This window comes from Sebastes fasciatus, chromosome 3 (assembly GCF_043250625.1).
Source record: "Sebastes fasciatus isolate fSebFas1 chromosome 3, fSebFas1.pri, whole genome shotgun sequence".
Lineage (NCBI taxonomy): Eukaryota > Metazoa > Chordata > Actinopteri > Perciformes > Sebastidae > Sebastes > Sebastes fasciatus.
This window is the reverse complement of record NC_133797.1, coordinates 15,495,225-15,511,595: the sequence shown is the minus strand read 5'-3', so window position 1 is coordinate 15,511,595 and position 16,371 is coordinate 15,495,225. Positions and strand designations below refer to the sequence as shown.

General features: G+C 35.7%; 1 protein-coding gene across 1 annotated transcript; it reads left to right on the top strand.

Moving 5' to 3' along the window:
* Window positions 1-5,505: 5,505 nt before the first annotated feature.
* LOC141765287 (protein SPMIP3) lies at window positions 5,506-10,203 on the top strand. Its single transcript, XM_074631346.1, has 4 exons — window positions 5,506-5,749; window positions 6,742-6,882; window positions 7,021-7,104; window positions 9,656-10,203. The coding sequence occupies exons 2-4, from the start codon at window positions 6,800-6,802 to the stop codon at window positions 9,867-9,869; spliced, it is 381 nt and encodes a 126-aa protein (XP_074487447.1). The 5' UTR covers window positions 5,506-5,749; window positions 6,742-6,799; the 3' UTR covers window positions 9,870-10,203.
* Window positions 10,204-16,371: the final 6,168 nt, after the last annotated feature.

Below are 16,371 nucleotides of genomic sequence, written 5' to 3'. Positions count from 1 at the left end.
AAAACTTGTCCAACAAGTACTTTTGTTAAAGCTTCAGTAGGCAGTATATTTTTGGCATCATTAGGCAAAAATTCCATTTTATCCTTTCAGCATATTGTAATTCAAGTACTCTGAGAGAAAACTAGACTCCTACACCTCCTCATGCCTCTGTTTTCAGGCTTTAGAAAATCTAGCCCCTGACGGGAGACTTTGACCAATCACAGGTCATTTCAGAGAGAGCGTTCCTATTGAGCGTTCCTATTGGCTGTGCTCTGGCTGGTGGGCGGTGCTAGGTATTTCCTCGACTGATCTCGACATGGCTGCCGGGTCACAAACTTTCTCATTTTACAGTGTAAAATTTTTGTTTCTGAAAACATATGAGGCAAGAAATAAGCATTACAGTAACAGAATATTGATTCATATTTGATCAGTGCTGCCTAGTTTGACCGTTTGATTGGAGTTTGCGAGTGATTGACAGCTGCTAAGAGATGGGAGGCTCCAGCTCGGCTCTGATTGGTTGTTTTCCTCCGGTCTGTGAAATCTTGCAGATGCCATTAGGAGCACCGGAGGACACAGAGGAAAATGTTTTTTTTTTCAGATTACCTTGCTCATGCACTACTGTCAGGATATATTATAAAAATAACTTTTTAAATTAAAAACATTTGCTCCATTTCTACTCACTGCAGCTTTAAATACAGTATGTATCAGCAAAATGTACTTAAAGGGATTATTTCTAACTTTTTAAGCGTATAAATGTAGCGGGTCGCCACACATGTGCGTTCGCATATGCGCGCTCGCGTGTGGCTGGAGCCTCGTCTCCGCTGCCTGCTCTCCTTCACTCAGAATACGCGCGCGTCCTCGCTGTCTCGCTCCACCTCTAGACGTGAACGCGCGCTCACTCCACACTGCAGAAGAGTTAGTTTAGCTCTGAGAATATCTAGTGAATGCACAGGGGACATTTGTGCAGAAATAAATGCTGCAGTTCCTCCAGACCAACAGAGCTTTCCGTGTCTTGTGAAGTGACGGAGCTCTTCAGAGAGTTACGTTACCCTCTCGTTACCGACCGGGTGCCGGTGTCTCCTCTGTTCTCTCCGGCTGCGGGCGGAGAGAGCAGGGAGACATGCTGCAGAGCCCCGCTGCTTCAGCCTGCACTTAGGCAGGAAAAGCCAACACTAGGATCAGATCTAAATCATGTTCATGGAGAGACCTTCGTCTGGTCAGCTAACATTACTGCCAAGCAGCTGAAATATAGAGTGATATTATGGTTTTAGCTGACGTGTGTCGCCTCACTGTTTTGAGCGATGCTCGTTCAGGTATATTTAGAGCGAGCAAGCGCGAGCCCGACGATGACTTTCGTTGATTTCACGGCCACAGGTGTCGCTGTTAAGAAGCATTTCTGAAAGTTACAAATAGTCCCTTTAAAATATGAAAAGCCCACACAACCCACCACCTTTAAATAGCTTTGACCAGAAACATAAAAAGTAACATTTACTGTCATCAATTATTCTGACAATTATTTGACTAACACTTGTACGATTTTGTCGACTACAGATCTGTGAAACTGAGTTTCTCCACAAAGAATCACACAAAAGCACCACTTTAAGTCTTGTGTTTACCAGAGATGTGCTCATAAGTCTCTTAGAAATAAGTCATTCAGCATGAAAAAAGCATGAAATACGACGAATAAGACCAAAACGACAGATAAGTCGACTAATCGACTAAGAGGGGAAAGCCCTAACTTTTATTGTATTTTAATTTTATTCATCTGTGTTCTTTTTCTTGAGAGTGAAAGTTCATTCTTGACCTTTGTAAGTTAAAGTTTCCATCCATTAATAAGTTGCAGCTAAAAGCAACGGGTGAAAGTGAGATGCTACAGAAATCTACAGAAAAAGCTGATAATTGACCCTTGAGTTAGGGTTATTGTGTCAAATTATTATTCAATTAATTGATTGTTTAATATATTATATTAAATTGATATTCAATTTACAATGTGACTACAACTGGTGATTATTTTCATTAATGATTAATCGGTTGATTGCTTTCTAGATTAATCGATTAATCGTCAGGTCAAAATGTCAGAAAATAGAGAAAAATGTCCATTCCACTTTCTTAAAGTCCAAGGTGATGTCTTTAAATATCTCTTTTTTGGTCAGTCCAAAACCAAATGATATTCAGTTTAATATGATAGAAAACAGAGAAAAGCAGGAAATCATCACATACGAGAGGCTGAAAACAGCATTTTCTGCCATTTTTGCATGAAACATTATTTTAACAATTAATCGCTTATCAAAACAGTGATTAGTTTTCTGTCAATCGACTAATTGATTAGTCAACTAATCGTTGTAGCTCCATTACAATAAGAGATACAAGATTAAAAAATCTTCATATTTGAGAATCTGTTTGGAATTTTTGCCTGAAAATTAATCTAAACAATCAATCAATTATTAAAATAATTATAGATTCATTCTCTGTTGATCATCCAATCGATTAATCATTACATTTTGATCACGTGTCTTTGTATTTCTCTTACCATGTCTGAGTCTGTACAGTATGTTCCTCTATCTTTACTAGGAGTTGGGACTTTACGGGGGGTACGTGAATGCAGCATCTCTCTCCTCATGGCTTCCAGGGCTTTTGTTGGTCCCTGGCTTTTGTTGTCTCTCTCTCTCTCTCTCTCTCTCTCTCTCTCTCTGAGTCCAGATTCAGTTCACTTATAATAATTCACTTCTCTCTGACCCACAGCAGATATCAGGTCTTATCATTTATCCACTGGAGTAACACTCAAACCAAACATGTGGATATAATTCCATGTTGACAATTATATTTTCCCAGACTTTTATACTGTTATTAATTTACTTAGGCTTACCTAAATGTATAGCACCCACCCCTCCCTCCCTCCCCAGCCTTCCTGTGAATGGATGCTTTGTTTGAGGATCCTGGTCCCAGTCTGGCTGCAGATATACGGGACTGCTGCTGCCGCTGCTTTGCATTAATCAAGTACAGTCTGAGAAATAACAATTCAGTCCCACTTAACAGGTCTGGTCTGCCAGGGTCAGCTATGAAATGAGACAGTTTGTGGATATCATTTAGAGGTCTTCGCTGACTGTCAACACGCGACAAATATTGTCCCCATACAAAAAGAGAATAATAAATAATAATTAATTTAATTTAAATAGCATACTTAAAATACGGCCCCACCCACACAACCCACCACCCTTAAATAGCTGTTTTGACCAGAAACCAAAAAAGTTCTCTAAATAACAAAAAAAAATTGAATTCAACAATATCAAACAGGAATACTATACCATTCATGTGAAAAAACTTTAATTTATTAATCAATAGCAAACCCCAATATTGTTGATTAACACGTATAATATATATATGAATATATATAATATATAATAAGCTTGTTACAGCTTCACACTTCATTCATTCAATGTTTTCTGTTTTATATCTTTTGATTTAAGTTTTTCTGGTTGGTCACTTTAAAGACATCTCCTCGGACTCTAATGGCCTGACATGATGGCAGTTGACACTATTTTTGACATTTCATAGATAATAAAATATATATTGATTTAGTTGTTTGGATGTGAAGATTGAACCATAGTTGGTGTCCACATTTCTCCACTGTTAATGAGACTAATTTGATTATGCCCTTTTAATTCTGACTTCTCATTTTCTGTATGCGTTCATACCTAATGTCCTCTCCGTTCAATATGAACAAATAACTCTTAAAAACTTGCCTTGGTAGTCATGTGGTTACAGCGCACGCTATATATAACCACAATGTCCCCCCCATTTCCACACTGTCCTCTCTCAAATAATAATAAATAAGTAAATAAATAATAAATAATGATATGCATATACATACCTGGTTCAATCAGTTTACCCATTTAAATACTCTATACCACAAATTTACATTACTTATTTTATATTCATTTTTGTTTATATTTTAATCTTATATTTTAATGTGCACTATTTTATGTCTTAGATTATTATTTTGCTTTTACATGGGTAACAAATTATCTTGGTTATTTAATGAGCATTGTTGAAGGGAACCCGAGACCCAAGATTTTCACAGCCAACGACTGCTTTGTTTTAATTGTTGTGCATCTGATAAATAAAGAAACTTGAAATAAAGTGAAAATTACCCCTAAAATATTCTCTCTTAAAAGTCTTAAGAAACAAAAGTTTATAGCCTCACTAGCAACCCCTATAGGAAATCATTACACTCATAAACAGCATAAAAGTGTTGGACCACCACATACAGAAATTATATTTTACTCTCACAGCTTTATCTGCAGTGATGCCAATAATGTGCAGATTGACCTGAAGGTGGCGCCAGAGGAAAGGTCATGAGGTCACTAAAACACATACTTTTTACATAATATATATCTATATCTATATCTATATCTATCTATCTATCTATATCTATCTATCTATCTATCTATCTATATATCTATATCTATATCTCTCTCTATATCTATCTATATCTATCTATCTTTATCTATATCTCTCTCTATATATATCTATATCTATATCTATCTATCTATCTATCTATCTATCTATCTATCTATCTATCTATCTATCTATCTATCTATCTATCTATATCAATGTCTATATATCTATATGTCTATATGTCTATATAGCTATGTCAAAGCTAATTCATTTGTCACGTAACTTCCGTACTTAAGTTACGCCACTTCCGGTGTTATTTCAATCCAAACCACAATCTTTTCCTAAACCTAACTAAGTAGTTTTATTTTGAAAAGACTGGACTGGAGCAGAAATTGACATGTGCGTCACGTGTTGCTGGACATTCGTAGGAAAACGCACCAAAAATACATTGTTGAAAGTCGTGTCTATGTACACGAATCAAATAGATTAAATTTCCTGACTATTTCACAAACTGCCGTGAGAAGAATTCACAATAACGATAATATTGTGATATCTATAGGGTATCTATAGAAAATTTGAAAAAAAATTAAATAATAATAATGCCATCAGTCAAATTCATCTTTAATTTTGTTTGTTGTATGTTTTATTTATTGTTCGGCAAATGAATTACACTCAAAATACGAGTATCGGGAGGTGGAGATGTAACCATAACTGTACAAAAACGTGATTTAAGACCAGTATATCGATATATTGATTGATATATACCAGTATATAGCGACACCCCCAATGTATATACATATGTATATACGTATGTACTGTATATATACGTATATAAAAGCTTTACAAGCATGTTGAGGGAGAGGAGCCAACTTTAACGCATGTGCCAAGTTTACATCATAAAAACAAACAATAAAAAATGAATAAAACCAACCAACAAAAAAGTAACAGTAAACAATAAAGTCTGCACATTACTGTATATTCTGATATTTCATGTATACAAGAGGAGTTTTTGACCTGATGGTAGTTTCTTTGAAGAATACAATAATGTTTCCAATGAGTCCTACAGTAACCATAGCAGCTGTGTGTGTGTGTGTGTGTGTGTGTGTGTGTGAGAGACAGATCCTGGTTACTAGTGTCAGTTTGCTCTGTTGTCAGACTGCAGTGTTGGGTTTCTCTGTCCTGGATCTCCTGCAGAGATAATATCTGAAGAGAAGAGAGAAGAGAAGATACACTAACATATAAAACGAGGAGAGGACGGTACACTGGTGCAGATTCAAGTGCAACTGAGTGATCCAGGTTACCTTCTCTAAATAATAAGACTCAGACTGACTCGAGGTCAGCAATTAGGGGGAGACGTCTCTCTCATCTACCGGTAAGAATAAATGACGGTGGGACATATGAGACATATTTTAGAGCAGAAATTGTAAATGATTTTTACTGTAAATTTCATTATTACTAAGTCATTTTTCATGTAAAAACATTTCATGGTTCCAGCTTCACAAATTGTGAAGATTTGCTTCATTTCCTTTTAATAATGTTAGTAATGTATTAGTAATAATGTTAATAATGTTAGTAATGTATTGGTAATAATGTTAATAATGTTAATGTATTAGTAACAATGTTAATAATGTTAATGTATTAGTAATAATGTTAATAATGTTAATGTATTAGTAATAATGTTAATAATGTTAATGTATTAGTAATAATGTTAATAATGTTAATGTATTAGTAATAATGTTAATAATGTTAATGTATTAGTAATAATGTTAATAATGTTGAGGTTTGGACTGTTGGTTGGACAAAACAAACATTGTGAAGGACTCACTTTGGGCTCCGGGTCATTGTGACGGCATTTCTCACTATTTTCATTATTTTTACAAACCAAACAATCAATCAATCAATTAATGGAGAAAATAATCAGTAGATTAATCCATAATGAAAATAATCATTAATTAATAGTTCAAAATGAGCTCCAGCTCAACCAACTACAACAGTAAAATCCTGCTTTTACATTAATGCATGACTAATAATGATCTAATGTATATATACATCTATAATGTATAGATGTATATATACATACATACACACACATACACACATACTGTATATATATATAGTATATAATAGTAGAACAGTCACAGGGGACATGTTTATTCTTTTAATACTTTAAGTACATTTTCCTGATTGATTGATTGATTCCTGATATACTTTTACTGAAGTAACATTTTCAACGCAGGACTTTAACTTGTAACAGACTATTTTTACAGCGTGGTATTGGTACTTTTAATCAAGCAAATGATCTTAAGGTGCCAACACTTTCATGTATTGATCAGAAAGATATTAAAGGTTTGTGTTAATCCACAGGGAACTTCTGGTGTCTGTCTCTGGACTCACCCTCGACCCTCTTTAGACCTGGTCAGCGATGGCTGGATCTGGTGTTGCTCTGAGGCTGCATGAGTTCAGAGAGTCTCAGGACTCCAGACAACCCAATGGACCGACAGTAAAGTGAGTGAGCAGCAGCAGCAGCAACCTAAACCTGGAGGACTACAAAATGATATTCAATCCTTTGGTGCTGATACAGAAGAGATCTGTGATGTGTATTCTGAGTGACAGGGACTTTCTTTTTATTCCTTTTCATTCCAGATCGTCTCGTCTGGGGAGAGATGTGCATGGATTATACCCAGGACAGCTGGGTAGAGTTCATATTGTCCACTCAAAGGATTGTGGGTAAGGCTCTGTGTGAATCTCTGCTCAGTCGGCTACATTTTTAAAGTGCTGTACTGAACTGCGATAATATCAGATTATTTTCTGCACTCGACCAACAATTTACATGATCTGAAAGGCAATAAAAGTCTTGAACTTACGCAATTATTATTATTATAATTATTATAATTATCAAACAGAGGGAGCTGAAAGTAAAACATATTTATCTAAAAAAACATTAATTAAATTTCAGATTATATTAGGTTATGAGATTTCTTACATATTTATATTATATTGCTTATATCTTATAATAATATATATTCATGTCTTTTATCATAAGTCAACAGTTTGGCGTGAGGGTGGCATTGAGATCAATATTGGAATGTAACTAAGTACATTTACTCAAGTACTGTACTTAAGTACAAGTATTATATACTTGTACTTTACTTGTATATTCCCATTTTATACTTGTACTCCACTACATTTATTTGACAGCTTTAGTTACTAGTTACATTTTTATTTTATTATTTTTTTTTACATAAAAACATAGGATATTCTTATATGTTATAATGCAGTAGTGTAGTACAAAGTATCTAAAACTGGCTCCACATTGACGAATTGCAACATTAAAATGCTTGTACATGTTTTTGTTAGTGATAAAAACAGAATAATATAATATTCTATAATAATATGACACTTTGAAAGGAGCCGTTCATCATGAGTACTTCAACTTTTGATACTTTAAGTACATTTAGCTGATAATACTTCTGTATTTTTACTAAAGTAACATTTTGAATTCAGGAACTCAGTATTTTTAAACTGTGGTATTTCTCCTTTTACTTAATGTGAGTACTTCTTCCACCACTGGTAGAGATGAAGAGTACAGAACAGAAAGTGTTCGTCCTCTAAAAGGATACCCTGAAATACACCATTTTTTGGTCGAGTGGAAAACGGACATGAAAAAGTAGTTTAACTGCACAGGAAATTAGTTTAAATGTTTAGCTCCTGATTGGCCTACAGTGGTGAAAAGTACATTTACTTAACGTAAGTACAATTTTGAGCTATGTGTACTTTAATTGAGTATATCTATTTTAGGGTATTCTATACTTCTACTCCACATTTTTTCAACAATTAGTTACTTTTCAGACTAAGAATTTATTTACAAAACACCTAATAATAATTTAATTGATAACTTTATTATAGCACCTCCCAATCAAAAATCAGAAACAGGTTTATTGCCAAGTATGTTTTTGCATGGCCTGGTATTTTAGTGCATAACAATAAACATAAGAGAAGATAGAAGATAAAAGCAAGTACTGCAACAACCAAGAATACATATAAACAAAAATTGACAGCAAAAATATATATTGTTTTAAAAATGAAAGCGTAAAGTTACAAAGTGCTTTGCAATAAAAACAAATAATAAAAGACAAGAAAATCCAAAACACAAAATAATTTCAACAAAACCCATCAGTTAAAGCTGAAATAGTCGAGATTGGAGCAAATATGATTAAAACGGTCGCTATATTGTGACAGTAGTACATGAAACAGGTAATCTGAAAAAAATCATGTGCCTCTGTGTCCTGCGGTGCTCCTAACGGCATCTGCAAGATTTCACAGACCGGAGGAAAACAAGCAGTAAGAGCTGACCTGATCCATCTGCTGTCTATGAGAGCCGGCTCGCGAACTACGACCAAACGGACAAACTGGGCAGCGCTGATCAAATATGAATCAATATTATGTTACTGTAATGCCTATTTCTCGCCTCAAATGTTTTCAGAAACATCTTGTAGTTCACTGTTTAGCTGTAAAATAAGAAAGTTTGTGACGCTGTCGCCATTGTGAAATCTGGTGAAGGAACGCCAAGTTCCGGTCACATGACCTGAGCACAGCCAATAGGAACGCTCTCTCTCTGAAATGACCTGTGATTTTCCAAAGTCTCCCGTCACGGGCTAGATTTTTTAAAGCCTGAAAACTGAGCCATGAGGAGGTGCAGAAGTCCAATGATGCCAAAAATATACAGCCTAGTGCCACTTTAACATAAGTACTTGTTGGACCAGTTTATAAAATATGATACATCATTTAGATTAAACAAAATTAGGTCCACCTCAACCAACTGAAAAATTTAAGTACAGCGTTCGTATTTATATTTCATTAATAATGATGCTGCCTTAGGAGTACTTTCATTTTTGATACTTTAAGTACAATTTTGTTTGTTTCATACTTTTACTTCAGTAGAAGTTTTAATGCGAGGCTTTTACTTGTAGTGGAGTATTTTCACAGTGTGGTATTGTTACTTTTACTTGAGTAAATTATTGGAATACTTCTTCCACCACTGTTGAAGTGAAGGTTGGTTAAAGATTAAAGTTGTTTTGAGGAAAAGGTCACATGGTGTCTTAAATGTGAAGGGTTCTTCCTCTGGGGATGATGAATGTTGGTAAACTGGCATCGCAATATGGCTGCAATGTTTTTTATATATATGTTTCTTGTTTACAAATTGGAATAGTTGGACTATCCAGAATAAATTGTAGAAAATAAATATCTACATGTAATTCTGTCTCTCAACATGCTGCAGATATAATCTTCACAGTAGACGGTCTCAGTCCGTCCACGAGTCTCTTCAGTCTCCAAACACTCGGTGTGAAAACTACCAGCAGAGTTTTGACCTCCGCACCCTGAGAGCGCTGACTGTCCTCCATCACCGTCCTGTTGCCCTGGAGCAGCGCCCCCCTCAGACGACTTACCAGGACCAATTTCCAGACCGGTCTCTTCTCTTTCCTCCTCAGTAGTTCAGAACAATGTGCTCTCGATGTGGAAATATTTCAGGATTTATGGATTCTTCACACAAAACAGAAAAGTGCATTCAAAACTTTACTTAAGTAAAAGCACAAAAGTAGTTGCATCCAAATATACTTAAAGTACCAAAAGTAACAGCCCATTTCAGAATCATATACATTATATTATTGGATTATAATCATTGATGCATTAATGTGTACTTTAATATTACAGCTAGCCAATTAAATTAAATTACATTTTATTCATTTTTAATTACTTAAAGGGACTGTTTGTAACTTTCAGAATTACTTGTTAACAGCGAAACCTGTGGCCGTTAAGTCAACGCAAGTCAGCGTCTCCAACCGCAGCCGGAGGAAACAGGGAGACACCGGCACCTGCTCGGAGACGATAACGTTTCTCGCTGCAGAGTACGAGCAGCGAGGCAGGGAGGCATCTGATTGGTTCTTTCCAAGCGGACCGCGAGGCAGTGATTGGTAGACATTTTTACAGGATTACAGCAGCTACAGGTGACGGCTCTTTTCCGTTCCTTTTTCAGAGCTCATAAGTAATGGATCGCTGTCGGGATGTTAAAGACCATTTCAACCAATATAACAAATAGTGTATACTGGATAACATCGTCAACCCTGCCTTTAATAATAAATAATTACATTATGTTTTATTTAAATGTATTTATTTATTTTTTACTACCGGAGGAGGACTAAATTTACATTTTGTTTATTTATTTTTTCTTGAAATTAGTAGCCAATGAGGGAGAAGAAACATGATAATACAACTAATCATAATCATAATCATAATCACAGTCTTAAGGATAATAATATTACTTTAAAATAATAACAAGAATAACAAGAACAAGAACAAGAACACGAAAAAACAACAACAACAACAACAACAACAATAATAATAATAATATTGTTTTGAAAAGAAAAAGAAGAAAGAAGGGGCAAACAAGCTGACCAATAAAACCCTGCTCTTTTTTTTTTTAGCACCCCGGCAGATTGAGAGACAGTCAGAAATGAGACATTTTAATTTTTTGATCAAATTTTGTGATTTAATTATTATGTTTGGCAGAGACTAGCTCTAGTGATATATGTTCAGCGTTCAGCCATTGTTTTATGCAGAGTAGGTGTCTGGATTTCGAATTGGGAAGAATATAGAAGAAGAATAGTTTTCTTGGTGATAATCTTTTTATACATATTTTAAGTATTACTTTATATACTGCTGGGTAGCTTGTGAATTCCCCCCAGGGGGATCAATAAATTATTGATATAATAATATAATTATTTAGTAATCTGTATCTGAATCTGCAGAGTAACTAAAGTTATCAAATAAATATAGTGGAGTAAAAAGTACAATATTTGTCTCTGAATTGTAGTGGAGTAGAAGTAGAAAGTAGCATAAAAAGTAATTTTTTACATTGTTTTTTGTTTTTCATGTCGGTCACAGATGTGACGTAACTGTAACTAACAGCTACAGAACCGGTTTCATGTAATTCAGGTGTGTTCATACAAAGAACATTGTTACAATTTTTGAAACAACCTGAGCGCTTGTTTACAACTTTTCACACACACACACACACACACACACACACACACACACACACACACACACACACACACACGCACGCATGCACACACGCATGCACGCACGCACACATAATAAACTAAGTAAACTGTAAAATCCTTGTGTTGGTTGGTAATGGAAGAAATTTTGTATTATCAAAGGGAATGTTTGTTTTATTTTTAAAGTATTAATTGCTTATTGTGTTAAAGAATAATTTTTTTTCAGCCAGTAAAAATACAGAAATTGACTTTTTTTGTCAATTTCAATCTGTTGTCCTAAACAATTTATTGTGCATTAATGTGTGACATGTAAATGTTCGCATTAGAGCTGAAATAAATAGTAAGATTATCAATAAGTACACTGACAGAAAATTTATCTATTTAGGTAATCAATTAATAATTTGAGCCACTTTTCAAGCATAGAGGTTAAACATTTGCTTCTTCAGCTTCTCAAAAGTGAGGATTTGCTTCTGTTCTTTGTGTCGTATGCAGAGGTGGAAAGTAACTAAGTACATTTACTAGTACTGTACTTAAGTAATTTTTTTAGTACTTTTTATGCTACTTTCTACTTGATTAATGTGACTATTTGTTTCAGCTTTAATGCGAACATATACATGTGTGTGTGTGAAAAGTTGTAAACAAGCGCTCAGGTTGTTTCAAAAATTGTAAAAATGTTCTTTGTATGAACACACCTGAATTACATGAAACCGGTTCTGTAGCTGTTAGTTACAGTTACGTTACATCTGTGACCGACATGAAAAACAAAAAACAATGTAAAAAATTACTTTTTATGCTACTTTCTACTTCTACTCCACTACAATTCAGAGACAAATATTGTACTTTTTACTCCACCACATTTATTTGATAACTTTAGTTACTCTCAGATTAAGATTACTAAATAATTGTATTATTATATCAACACAAATTTATTGATCCCCAGGGGAAAATTCACAAGCTACTTAGCCGTATATATATATATATATATATAAAAATGAGAACTTTTGGTACTAAAAAAAGTATATTTTGATACTTTTGTACTTTTATTTAAGTAAAAGTTGAATGCATGACTTTTGCTTGTAACAGAGTATTTGTGCACTGTGGTATTTCTACTTTTACTCAAGTAAAATATCTGAGTACTTCTTCCACCACTGGTCATATATTTAGTGTACTACTGTAAATAGTATACTAAATATAACCTGTACTACTTAGTATAGTAAATATATTTTAGTTTTGGGCTTGGTTAGTTGATAAAAAAACAAAACAAGCAACTTGAAGGCACCGCTTTGGGCTCTGGAGAGTCAGATGTCCCTAGACGTAATCAGGTGAAATAAGTGAAAAAACCTGTGTAGGTGGATTAACGTCACTGTGTAAAATGAGACGGTGTTCGTGCAGAAAAACACTTCACATGTCATGAGTTGTGACCTCAGTGAGGAGCCTCAGTAGGAATGTCTACCTATTTGTCTCTAACTGGGGTCTGTAATGGCAATTTTCATATCTGCAGTTTAACACTGTACCTTTAGACAATCTCAGGGCCTCACATGTTCAACTTCGTCACCATAGGACAGTGACCTGACATTTTAGTTCTCTGTAACTGCAAACAACAGATTGCTGAAATACTTGTTATGTCTTGTGATGCTCTGTTGTCTGCTGTGTGCTGACGCATTGATACACTTTCTATCCTTTTCTTCTTTTCTTCTTTGCACTTATCTTCATGTTATGCTTTAAATGTATAAATACTGACTACTCTTTGTATTCGGGGCTCACTTGCCACAGTCCACAACAGGTGGCTGTGCTCGTGAGTCCATCTGCAGTCCATCTGCAGATGTTTTAGTTATTAATGTATGCCTTTTTATTAAATTCACTGAAAGACAAGTTGTTACGTTGGTTTGTGTCTTGTTTTAACAGAAACTGCCACCACAATTCATCGCTTAACAAAGAGCTGGAGGGTTAGGGATTAAAAGTGATGAAGAGCATAATGTGACAGCTAACCAGTCTGACAGACTAACCAATGAATAACTTGCTCACGAACCATAAGCTGTTCATACAATACAGTACATACAGTAGCTGTTTGCCACTGCTCATACAGATCTATGATCCACCGGCCAGGTGTAGTCCTGTGGGGAGATCATGTGCTTGTTTGTGTGTGCATCTGTCTGTCTGTCCGCAGCTCATTTCGTATACTACTGGACCCATCAGCCTAATATTTTCTGTGCTCACTTATGACTGTGTGCTCAAAGACCTCTACGGTTGTGGTGATTCAGTTCTTTCTCCATTCATTCTTCTCTCATTCATTATGTCTCTGTCATGCCCTTACACTGTGTATTTATGAAGAATGCAATAAAAAACATTGCCAAAAAAACACAAAAACAAAAACAAACGTACAAAACAAAAACAAAGCTCCAAATCTCTTTCTTAAACAAGCAAAGAAAAAGGTCAGGATTTGCAGGATGGGTGGGGTCGGAGGTTGACAAGTCATCCATCCAAAGCAAACATATCTTTTACTTCGTACATTTAAGTGCCTTTTTGGTGACTTTGGTGAACTTCTGTATGAACATAGCAGAACATTTCAAGAATTGAACACACCTTCAACAGTTGAGTTACGATGAGAAAAATCAGATCACTGTCCCACAGTGACTATATTAGAACGATAAACTACAGTAGACTTTGTGTGAACTTTGTACCGTTAAACTGATGGTAATGTCTGACATTTACACATATTTATTTACTGAAAGTGTGTTTTAAATACAAAATTTAGTTTGCTATCTAATCTAAGAAAAAACAAGCAGTAAGATTTTCATTTTAAAAAGTTTATTCAGTAAATAAATGTAATTGAGTACAAAAATCATATTTTAAATATTTTGTAATGAGTAGTCTGGGCCTGGCATTTTAACAGAGTACAAGTAGTCACAGGGGTAAATAACTGAGTGAAGTAAACATGTCTTAAAATATATTTAAGATTAGATTAGATTTATTGCCCTTTGCACAGGTACAGGACAGTACAGGTACACTGGAAATATTGTGTAGTTAGTGTTATATAAGCTCCTCTGTGTCTGCTTGTCACCACTTCATGAAAAGACTCACAAGGTGTGTCAGACTCGCCCCTCAGGAGAATGTATTTTTCTTGAAGTGAAATGTATCCAAACAATCTAGTCATCATCATCACCACCATCTGAACTATTTTCATTGTGACCTTTCTGGATTGAACTTCCTGGATGATGTGTGTTCAGTTTCCACGCATGTGTTTGGATAGTGACACAGCAAAAAACTACAGAAACTAGTTAGCTTTATCCTTGCTGCTATCTGGCTCAGTGTTGGGCAAACGTGAGCTCCACTCTGACCAGATTGTTATCAGAACACATGTGAGCGTGAAACTGCAAACACAGACAACCCAACTACAGAAACATGTCTGCCAATACCTATACTACCATACCATTTAGTATGCCAGAAAAAGATTTAGTATGTCCCAATACATAGTATGTCAAATGCAGCATGCCAAAGATCCCAGGATGTCCCACTGCATCTGGTCATATTTTGCAGTATGCAAGCCAGCATGCTTTTCTGGCTATTCTGACCAACAATCCTCTACACAGTGGAGGATACATCACATCTACTGAGAGAGCACAGACCAATTACAGCTCAATGACAGAAGCCACCAGGTACTGTATATGAGCGAGAGGGTCAACAGTACGTACTTTGGGTGTGTTCCAAATCACATACTTTTTCTATTTACTTTTAGTACATACTGCAGCTGCCCTTACAATGTACGTACTGTTGCATGCAGTATGTATACATTTGGGACATACTACTTCCTCATACACTTCTTCATACATCTGTTGAGCAGAGGATTGTGGGTCAGAATAGCCAGAAAAGCATGCTGGCTTGCATACTGCAAAATGTGACCGGATGTAGAAGAACATCCTGGTATTTTTGGCATTCTGTATAATTCAATGCAGTCTCACGTCAGTTTGTGAAATAGTCACAAAATGTTATCTTGCTGATTCGTGTACAAAGACACAAATTTCACTTTTTTTTCGTGACGCTCAGCACAACTTTAACAACGTCTTTTTTTTTCGCTTTTTCCTGTAAATGTCCAGCAACACGTGACGCACGTGTCAATTTCCACTCCAGTCCTAAATAAAACAATTTAGTTAGGTTTAGGAATAGATCGACTTGGTTAGGCTTAGGCAACAAGTTTAAGAAAAGGTCGTGGTTTGGGTTAAAATAGCTCTGGAAGTGGCGTAACTTAAGTACGGAAGTCACGTGACAAATAAATCAACCTTGACGTTTTTTGACCCCCCCTATCCACCTTCACCTCCTCCCTGAAATTTGTCTCTATGTACACGAATCAAAACATTACATTTTGTGACTATTTCACAAACTGCTGTGCGACTGGGCTGTTATTTGACATACTCTGTATTGGGACATAGTAAATCTTTTTCTGGTATACTAAATAGTATGGTAGTATGGGTATTGGAACGCACAGTTTGTAAGGGCAGCTGCAGTACGTACTAAAAGTAAAAAGAAACTTCTCCCAGGTTGATGCACTTCTTAGGACTCTTCAGACTTCTGTATCCATCTACCAGATCCCCTCAGACTTTCCCACTTGTCCAAGACTACATCCACTTGCTCACCTGTTCCTGATTCCCTTATTACCCCCCCCCTTGTACCAGCCCATCTCCATCTCACACAAACAGTGGTCTCCTGGATGAAAGCCTTGTGTTTGTGGGAACCCTTCCACCTCTTTTTCCCTTCATAATACGTCACCAGAGCACTTTCCCTGTGCGTTAAAGTGGCAGTAGGCAGTATATTTTTGGCATCATTAGGCAAAAATTCCATAATTACCTTTCAGCATTTTGTAATTCAAGTTTTCTGAGAGACTTCTGCACCTCCTCATGGCTCTGTTTTCAGGCTTTAGAAAATCTAGCCTGTGACGGAA

What these genes read in the sequence shown, in the direction of transcription:
- LOC141765287 (XM_074631346.1), top strand. Translation starts at nt 6,800, where the DNA reads ATGGCTGGATCTGGTGTTGCTCTGAGGCTGCATGAGTTCAGAGAGTCT. An exon ending in CCCAATGGACCGACAGTAAA is followed by an intron (nt 6,883 to 7,020) that starts GTGAGTGAGCAG and finishes TTTTCATTCCAG; the next exon opens with ATCGTCTCGTCTGGGGAGAG. An exon ending in GTCCACTCAAAGGATTGTGG is followed by an intron (nt 7,105 to 9,655) that starts GTAAGGCTCTGT and finishes AACATGCTGCAG; the next exon opens with ATATAATCTTCACAGTAGAC.